Source organism: Procambarus clarkii, chromosome 29, assembly GCF_040958095.1.
Source record: "Procambarus clarkii isolate CNS0578487 chromosome 29, FALCON_Pclarkii_2.0, whole genome shotgun sequence".
Classification (NCBI taxonomy): Eukaryota; Metazoa; Arthropoda; class Malacostraca; order Decapoda; family Cambaridae; genus Procambarus; species Procambarus clarkii.
The window spans coordinates 4,588,139-4,598,975 of NC_091178.1; the positions used below are offsets into that span (position 1 = coordinate 4,588,139).

Genomic DNA, 10,837 nt, shown 5'->3' on the forward strand with positions numbered 1-10,837 from the left:
ACGAGTCAGCTGCTATGTATATATACCCACCCAAACTCATTTATACACGTGTCTAACCTACGCTAGAAACACCCCTAGGGATCCCATATCTATTATATAACCTTCCAAATAATGGACTTTCCTAACTACGTAGACACTATCCAGAAACGCAAGATAGCCGTTCTCACTACCTGACAAGCGTAGCATTTTAAGTGGTTTCGCACAACGTATAGCGTTACGATCCTAGTCTGCTCGATTCTCATAAGTCCGGCAAAATGTAAGTAATTTCCCTGGAAACACAAACCAAAACTGTCTCTATTTTCCGCTTGTTACAACTTGTAATAATGTTGTTACATCTTGACTTAATGTGTTTATGACGTATTAGAAAGTTGTTACAACTTGCTATATTAGTTGTTATAACTGGTTAGGATTAAGTGTTAAAACTTGTTCGAACGTTGTACCAACGTCGTAGTTTCGGTGTGTGTTTGGCGGGTTGGTAGTTTTAATTTGAATAAAACATGTAAATTTCCAGGCTGAGGTCGGTAGTGTCAATATTGCTGAGCATTAAGTGTGAGGACAGGTTGAATCACCAGTTGCCTACAGATATTTTACTGTAAACAAATGTCTTTAATTTTAAGCAAACACGCATGTATGGCTTCGTATCACGCTTCTCGCTTTAACGAATGGGGCAGAAGTTGGCAGGAGTGGGCAGGAGTGGGCAGGAGTGGGCATGAGTGGGCAGGAGTGGGCAGGAGTGGGCAGGAGTGGACAGAAGTGGGCAGGAGTGGGCAGGAGTGGGCAGGAGTGGGCAGGAGTGGGCAGGAGTAGGTAGGAGTGGGTAGGAGTGGGCAGGAGTGGGCAGGAGTGGGCAGGAGTGGACAGGAGTGGGCAGGAGTGGACAGAAGTGGGCAGGAGTGGGCATGAGTGGGCAGAAGTGGACAGGAGTGAGCAGGAGTGGGCAGGAGTGGGCAGGAGTGGGCAGAAGTGGGCAGGAACGGACAGGAGTGGCGTGGGTTGGCATATAGTTGTCTGTGAAGGCCGTTGTTCTTCTACCCTCCTTACTATTCATTTAAGATTTCACGTGAAGGTCTTTGAAGGAGCTGGTTGACCTGCGAGAGGCGGTGGCCGGGGACTCTTGCCAGGAGAGCAGGGTACACATTTGTTCATATAACTCTCTGTTTTGTTGTTGTTAGGCTTATATCGAGGCCTCTCCTTCCCTTCAATGTCGAAACTACTTCCCCTTCCCCCAGGATGCATCAGTTGACTAACTCCCGTGGTACCTATTGATGACTAGGTGAACAGAGGCATTAGGTGAAAAGAAACGAGTCAAACAGTTTCTGTCTCCCGCCCCTGGCGGGATTCGAACCGGGATTCGCGATTGTGAGTCGAGAACGAACCCAACTCTACTACTGGATGAAACAAATACCTGACACGGAAACACGGAAAAAATGCTTGTGAGATGAGAATCGAGAGGTTCATATCAGGTCAGTATGAGCCAAAAAATAGACCAGGTGGAAGCAATTAGTGACCAGGTCCCCAGGGCACACCCCAGGGCACACCCCCAGAGCACATCCCCAGGGCACACCCCCAGGGTACACCCCCAGGGCACACCCCCAGGGCACACCCCCAGGGCACAACCCCAGGGCACAACCCCCAGGGCACACCCCAGGGTACACCCCCAGAGCACATCCCCAGGGCACACCCCCAGGGCACACCCCCAGGGCACACCCCCAGGGCACAACCCCAGGGCACACCCCCAGGGCACACCCCCAGGGCACCTTCCCCCAGAGCACACCACTGTCCCCGGCCCATCAATCCCATTAGGCCACTAATTACATTGACACTAGATGCAAAAGGACACAAAAACAAAAATTATTTTCTTTACTCAATTAGCATCATTCTTTTTTTTTATTTGATGTGATGTGAGAGATTACCCGGTCCTGTGGTGTTATAGGTCGGGGCTGTACGTATTGTCATGTTTGTCTTGTCACTCTGAAGCGTTTGGGCGTGCTGTTAAGAATTTGTCCAGGAATTGATGGTTTGTGGAGCAATGTGTTATTTATTACGTTATTCACACAATTATTTGGACGAGCATATCCTTCTGTAATTACACAATTCTTTAAGAAACCCTGTTATCCCAAACCCCTGTTATCACAAACCCTGTTATCACAAACCCTGTTATCACAAGCCACAGGGGCCTGGAGGTTCCTGTGGGGGGCACCTGTGGGGGGGCTCCAGGGGACAGGGGGAACATCTGCAGAAAATGTGTAACATTTTGTATCGCTGGAAATTCATGAGCAAATTGAAACTGAAAATGGAATCCAAATGCTGGGAGTCGCGTCTTAATATCCCTCACTCCCACCCTCCCTGCCTGTGGGCACTATCAGGAAAATTCACACACATACATACATATACACAACTAGAAACCCACACATACATACATACATATACACAGAACTAGAAACTCACACGTACATGCACATACACACAACTAAAAACACACACACACACACACACACACACACACACCTGGCGTGTGTGTGTGTGTGTGTATATATATATATTTATATTTATATATAATATAAATATAAATATATATATATATATATATATATATATATATATATATATATATATATATAAATATATATATATATATTGGAAGGATGGTAAGCAAGTGGTATGGGACTACACGTGCGCTGCCACACTGGCCAGTACCTACCTCCACTACAGCACACGTGAAAGCGGTGGTGCTGCTTCTTTCAGGGAATCGCAGAAAATTATTAAATATAGAGGTCTAGCACACTGCTACAGCTTTGTTCCGATCGGCTCGGAGACCCTCGGTTCGTGGGGAAAATGTGCATTGAAGTTCCTGAAGGAATTGGGGGACAAATTGATCAGCGCTACAAAAGACCAGAGAGCAAAAAGTTTCTTGTTCCAGCGCCTCAGTGTTGCGATTCAGAGGGGAAATGCCTGTTGCGTCTTGGGCACTAGTCCAACTTCAGAGGAATTCGAAGAAGTGTTTGACTTGCAACAATGATCGAACCCGTCTGTGACATATATCAATGTTTCCCAGTGTTGTGTTTTTCAAGAGATCCATAACCTTTAAGCACCTTTTTGCATTATTATTTTTGTATCAACCCATGTATATCTTGTAACCATCAAATGCATAATAAAGCACAAAAAATAAAAAAGGAAGGGGGTGGTAGGAGAAAAGCACACAGAAACTGTATTGGAGGGGATCTAAACATTCCCTCTAATGCGTTATGCGTGGTTTCCTCCGAGGCTATGGGTCCCCCTTCTTCCAGCTAGAGGTGGTACTCCCTTCCATATTTAAAAAAATATATATATATATATATATATATATATATATATATATATATATATATATATATTTGTATATATATATAAATATATATATATATATATATATATATATATATATACAAATATATATATATATTTTTTTTTGTTTAATATATATATATATATATATATATATATAATATATATATATTTATATATATATATATATATATATATATATATATATATATATTTGTGTATATATATATATATATATATATATATTTGTGTATATATATATATATATATATTTATATATATATATATATTATATATATATATATATATTTATATATATATATATATATATATTTGTGTATATATATATATATATATATATATATATATATATATATATATATATATATATATATATATATATATATATATATATATATATATATATATATACATTTAAACATAAACACACACCCACGTCGACGTGGACAAAAGTACATCCTCATATATATCCTAAAAACCAATCAGCCCAGCCCGTAGGATCCCTATCAAAGATATTCTCCCGGGTGCTCATCTGGGCTGAGGTTAATGACCTCAGATGACCTCTTACCTGAGGTCAGGTCATGCCAACCCAGTTGTCTAGGTGAGGGCGTCGAGGAGAGGCTCTCTGCTGACACCAGACACCAACCTTCTACGATGTGTTCACGCCTGTAAGTCTAAGTCCACTTACGGGCTCACCATAGCCCGTGCTACTTGGAACATTTTGTTTCCAAGTAGCTGTATCTAAAACAACAACAACAGTTAGTAAGTTGTAATGTGTCTCTCAATTGCCTTTTAACCTTGCAATTTCTGTCGTTCAATTTAGATGTGTGTTAAGTTGATTTTCTTTAGTCATGGTTAATTTGATTTGCTTGGCGATTGTTAAATTGAATTAGGATTGGTTTATGTTGGTGTAATTGTTAGGGATAACTTGAAACAAGTTAAGGTATATATAGAGCGAGGCAGTGATAACACAGAGCATTGATAGTGATGTATTGATGGTGATGGGATGAATAGAGCCATGATAGTGACGACGTATAAACTAATGATGATAGGGATAACAGAACAGTGATTCTGTCATATTAATGGTGACAACGTCACCATTGTGGCGATAGTGATGAATGTCTTGGTGATACAATTGTAATGGTTGTTACTTGTGAACAATAATGACCACTGTCATCCCTCTGTCGTTGCAGAGTGTTGCTGCTGCTGTTGTTGGTGGCCGGGACGACGTCTGGTACCCCAGCTGTACATGTCTTCCGTCTGAGGGCAGCGCCGACGAGGGATGAGGTGTCCCTGTACCCTCCCGTCAACACTCCCGTCCGGACGGCACTTCCCCTCCAGCGTAAAGAACCTCCGGAGAATCTCAGACTCCCACACCTCCAGCAGCAACATGTATCGTCCGAGGAGGTTCAACATCCCCCTGAGGTTCAACAGAAGCTCCCGCAGGAGGCGCAGCCGTCCAGGCCGCGTCAGGGGTTCCAGCAGTCACTACAGCCGCAGACGTCTAATATACAAGTTAAAGGGGTCGCTTGTCCTACTGAAATTGGCATTCAGGTAAGTGCCTGTTAATCTCCTGTTGTTCGTGACGCAGGTGTTGTGGGTGACGTACAATTTATATGTGTGTAGTGACAGTTGATTGACAGTTGAGAGGCGGGCCGAAAGAGCAGAACTCAACCCCCGCAAGCACAACTAGGTGAACACAACTAGGTGAACACAACAAAACTACCTGGACCCGTCTATGTAGTTTACAGACACTGGGGGAGAACAAGTAATTATCCAACAATACTCGTCAGACTAGGTTAATGAACGCTCGGTGCAACTAATCTATTCTTATCCTCAAAGTTACACCATTTGCAACCCTCCCCTATCTCAGTACGCCGCTGAAACACATGTCCTAGGGATTTGCTTTGCTGTAGTTTTCTATTTATTTACCCAAGTTGGACGCTCTACCGTCCATTGGTCGAGCGTAATTGGCAAGGTACGCAGTTCGACACCAACAATGAGGTGACAAAGTACGCAGTTCGACACCAACAATGAGGTGACAAAGTACGCAGTTCGACACCAACAATGAAGTGACAGAGGACGCAGTTCGACACCAACAATGACTTGACAAAGTACGCAGTTCGACACCAACAATGAGTTGACAAAGTACGCAGTTCGACACCAACAATGAGGTGACAGAGTACGCAGTTCGACACCAACAATGAGTTGACAAAGTACGCAGTTCGACACCAACAATGAGGTAACAGAGTACGCAGTTCGACACCAACAATGAGGTGACAGAATACGCAGTTCGACACCAACAATGAGGTGACAGAGTACGCAGTTCGACACCAACAATGAGTTGACAAAGTTCGACACCAACAATGAGTTGACAAAGTACGCAGTTCGACACCAACAATGAGTTGACAAAGTACGCAGTTCGACACCAACAATGAGTTGACAAAGTACGCAGTTCGACACCAACAATGAGTTGACAAAGTACGCAGTTCGTCACCAACAATGAGTTGACAAGGTACGCAATACTTTCCCGAATACGTTAATAAGATACGCAGTACTTCAGCGAGGGAGTTAAAGAGAAAAGCAAGAGGAAGTGACTCGTTAATGATGCGGATACAACAAGATCACCCTGTGATCATGAGTGTGTATAGCCCTCCAAGGTCAAAGCAATCTCGACAAAAGTGCATCACGTGTTGCATTCTAATCCCTGCAACGTTGCAAAATATTTGTCGTAATCAAATTATGTAGTTAAAAACGCAGCATGTGATGAGCGTGAAATTATTAATGTGGACGTGAATATAAATGTTGTCTGCAATTTTGGGATGAATGCGTTTTGTGAGAGAGAGAGAGAGAAAGAAAGAGAGAGAGAGAGAGAGAGAGAGAGAGAGAGAGAGAGAGAGAGAGAGAGAGAGAGAGAGAGAGAGAGAGAGAGAGAGAGAGAGAGAGAGAGAGAGAGCGAGAGAGAGCGAGAGCGAGAGCGAGAGAGAGAGAGAGAGAGAGAGAGAGAGAGAGAGAGAGAGAGAGAGAGAGAGAGAGAGAGAGAGAGAGAGAGAGAGAGAGAGAGAGAGAGAGAGAGAGAGAGAGAGAGAGAGAGAGAGAGAGAGAGAGAGAGAGAGAGAGAGAGAGAGAGAGAGAGAGAGAGAGAGAGAGAGAGAGAGAGAGAGAGAGAGAGAGAGAGAGAGAGAGAGAGAGAGCGCACACATTTGTCGTGATGTCCACTCAGGTGAAAACGTGTGTGCAGAGGCACACACGTTTAGGGAACGTTATTGAAAGTTGTTGTATAGGTGAATCAAGCAAAGGTCTGACAGACTTGTGTGTGTATGTGTGTGTGTATGTGTTTTCATGTTTCTTTGAATGAACGTTTCACACAGAAACATTCATAACCCACATGTGCGTCAGACGTACGTAGTTTCATGTTACATGTTTCTGGGAAGTGTGTTGGGGTCCGTAACGCTTTGTACATTCTCTTGACTGCCGTCAGGTGGATTTCGTGTAAGCTGGAGCCATGAAGGGGCCAGGCTGTGTGCTATGGAGTGAGGGGTGAAATGATGAAAGGGGAGAAACGGCAAGGGGCGGTGAGGGGGAAGCAAGGGGAGGAACTGGGCGTTGAAGGGGAAACGAGGGCAGAGTAGAGGGGAAGTGACCTTGTCCAGAGAAGGTATAAGAGTCAGAGAAACAAGTAACAGGAGTAGACAAAACAAGGTGAAGGAACAGGGAGTGAATATTGAAAGAAAATAAAGGAGCGATAACGAGGGAAACAAGGGAGATGATGAGGAATTATGAGGGGAACAAGTGAACGAGGAGAGGTGGGTAAAGGGAATAATGAAGAATCAGTGTAAGTAGAAGGATCTCAGAAGGAATGGAAGGAACTGAGCAAGAGAGTCGAAGTGAATGGAATCCCAATTTACCCATTTTTACATATGAACATTTTCACACATGAAGATTTTCACACATGAAGATTTTCACACATGAAGATTTTCATACATGAAGATTTTCACACATGAAGATTTTCACACATGAAGATTTTCACACATGAAGATTTTCACACATGAAGATTTTCACACATGAAGATTTTCACACATGAAGATTTTCACACATGAACATTTTCACACATGAAGATTTTCACACATGAACATTTTCACACATGAAGATTTTCATACATGGCAATTTTCACACATGAGCTTTTTCAACACATGAGCATTTGCAGACATGGGCATTTTCGCACGTGGACACAGTTCACACTACAAAAGACTTCAGACAACACACACTCTTGCGAAGATATTGTGAAATATCTGTTTCACGAACATCACCAGAGGCGCTACAGTAATAGATAAAAGATAACAAATGCCTATTTCCTTATATATGAGATCGCGAATCAAAAGCAACGTTTGTTCTTTCTCACAAAGTCATTACTTACAACTAATTAAAAGAATGTGTAGTTTTGGCAAGAGCACAAGAGGTTAAGTAATCATTGGTATTAAACAGCGCGAACAGTCTTGTGTAACGCTACATCCTTGTGAAATTACTGAATATTTCACAACTTCTCCTTCTTATCTCCTGACAGCGATGATTACTTGGTAGACTTGATGATGAAGTCTTGACACGTTAAATGGTCTTTACAAGCGCTCAAGGGACTCCAGGAGCCTTCAGGCTTCCTCAGGAGCGTTTATGAGGCCCCAAGAGCTTTCATGAATCTACATGAGCCTTCAGGAATCTGTATGGGGCTTCAGGAACCTGTATGGGGCTTCAGGAACCTGTATGGGGCTTCAGAAACCTGTATGGGGCTTCAGGAACCTGTATGGGGCTTCAGGAACCTGTATGGGGCTTCAGGAACCTGTATGGGGCTTCAGGAACCTGTATGGGGCTTCAGGAACCTGTATGGGGCTTCAGAAAACTGTATGGGGCTTCAGGAACCTGTATGGGGCTTCAGGAACCTGTATGGGGCTTCAGGAACCTGTATGGGGCTTCAGGAACCTGTATGGGGCTTCAGGAACCTGTATGGGGCTTCAGGAACCTGTATGGGGCTTCAGGAACCTGTATGGGGCTTCAGAAAACTGTATGGGGCTTCAGGAACCTGTATGGGGCTTCAGGAACCTGTATGGGGCTTCAGGAACCTGTATGGGGCTTCAGGAACCTGTATGGGGCTTCACGAACCTGTATGGGGCTTCAGGAACCTGTATGGGGCTTCAGGAACCTGTATGGGGCTTCAGGAACCTGTATGGGACTTCAGGAACCTGTATGGGACTTCAGGAGTCCTCAAGAGCACCCGTCCAAAGGACACTGGCCTTTCTGTAATTTATCCTACTCTTATATATGCAAGAGAGCAACAGCACTGCTGAGTCCGGAAGAATTTCCAACTGTTTACTGCTCACCAACAGATGGAGGAGGCGTACTCGACGCACCCAGTGACGTCCTTCCTGACGCAGGCGCTGCCGGTGTACGAGACCCGCTTCTCCCTCGTCACCAGTACGGTCTTCAGACTCACCACCGTCGCCTCCACCACAGTCCTCACCATCCACCCTCCCGCCCTCCAACTCTCCACCACACAGGTGAGGTGACACCAGAGACGAGCTCCGACACATGAGACAGGTGAGGTGACACCAGAGACGAGCTCCGACACATGAGACAGGTGAGGTGACACCAGAGACGAGCTCTGACACATGAGACAGGTGAGGTGACACCAGAGACGAGCTCTGACACATGAGACAGGTGAGGTGACACCAGAGACGAGCTTTGACACATGAGACAGGTGAGGTGACACTAGAAACACCGAAAAGATCTCAGGTGTAATGCATTTCCTTCTGTCATTCATGTGTGATAAAGTCATAATGGTTTATAATGCTTTCACTTCATGATTTGAAATCCGAACAGCCAGGGTTCCGGCAATATATATATATATATATATATATATATATATATATATATATATATATATATATATATATATATATATATATATATATATATATATGTCGTACCTAGTAGCCAGAACGCTCTTCTCAGCCTACTATGCAAGGCCCGATTTGCCTAATAAGCAAAGTTTTCACGAAATAATTCTTTTTCGGCTACCTAACCTAACTTTTTCGGCTACCTAACCTAACTTTTTCGGCTACCTAACCGAACCTAACCTATAAAGATAGGTTAGGTTAGATTAGGTAGGGTTGGTTAGGTTCGGTCATATATCTACGTTAATTTTACCTTCAAGAAAAAAAAATTGACCCCCATACATAATGAAATGGGTAGCTTTATCATTTCAAAGGAAAAAATTAGAGAAAATATATTAATTCAGGAAAACTTGGTTTATTAGGCAAATCGGGCCTTGCATAGTAGGCTGAGAAGTGAGTTCTGGCTACTAGGTACGACATATATATATATATATATATATATATATATATATATATATATATATATATATATATATATATATATATATATTTATATATATATATATATATATATATACATATATATATATATATATATATATATATATATATATATATATATATATATATATATATATATATATATATATGTTGTCACAAGGGTTAAAATGGAAGCTTTGTGGAGATGTGGGGACGCTTGTTCTCGCAACAGATCTCTCGCTAATTAGTTTCCCCCGTTCGTTAACTAGTTAGCGAGAACAGAGGTGACAGTGCCGTCGGCTTCAGTGGTGACCGTTACCCAGCTGATCACCAACACCGATGTGGTGGTGGAGACCAGCACCACCACCACCGTCTGCACCACCGCCACCACCACCGTCACCACCCTGGCCATCACCCACATGCTCACCGCCCACCACCGCACCACCCACCACCTCCTGCTGACCGTCACCACCACCAGCACCACCACATACACCACCACCACCACCACTATCATCACCCAGGTGAGGGGAAGGAGTGTCTCTCTCTCTCTCTCTCTCTCTCTCTCTCTCTCTCTCTCTCTCTCTCTCTCTCTCTCTCTCTCTCTCTCTCTCTCTCTCTCTCTCTCTCTCTCTCTCTCTCTCTCTCTCTCTCTCTCTCTCTCTCTCTCTCTCTCTCTCTCTCTCTCTCTCTCTCTCTCTCTCTCTTTCTTTCTCTCCCTCTCTTTGTCTTCATTTATAAACAAGGAAGCATTCAGATGGAAGAAGAAACATGAAATTATCATAAACTTCGGGATTTGTGTCCCAAGCAATGCAGAACGTTCTCTTAAATAAGTTGTCATAAACAGGTCACTAAATAAGGTTTCTCGCCTTCATATGAAGTTTCATTTTCAAATCCAAACTTATATAGCTGCATAGACCAAGTCATTAAATAATTCATCATCAACTGAGCCGGAGTCTCAAGGACATGTATAACTGCCGACGAGGGACCAATTATTTTCAACAGTGTTTTTATTATTGTGTAATTATGCTCCCTGCCATCCTTGCAGTGACGCAGTCCTTAATTTGTGCTTTACAGTCTGTCATAGATTTTTTTTTTTTTTTTTTGAGATAGGGACGGTTGTCCTTTAT

General features: G+C 43.1%; 1 protein-coding gene across 1 annotated transcript; it reads right to left on the reverse strand.

The window, feature by feature from the left end:
• Positions 1 to 655: 655 nt before the first annotated feature.
• LOC123747503 (uncharacterized) lies at positions 656 to 1,048 on the reverse strand. Its single transcript, XM_045729719.2, has one exon. The coding sequence runs from the start codon at positions 1,046 to 1,048 to the stop codon at positions 656 to 658; it is 393 nt and encodes a 130-aa protein (XP_045585675.2).
• Between the last annotated feature and the right edge of the window lie 9,789 nt (positions 1,049 to 10,837).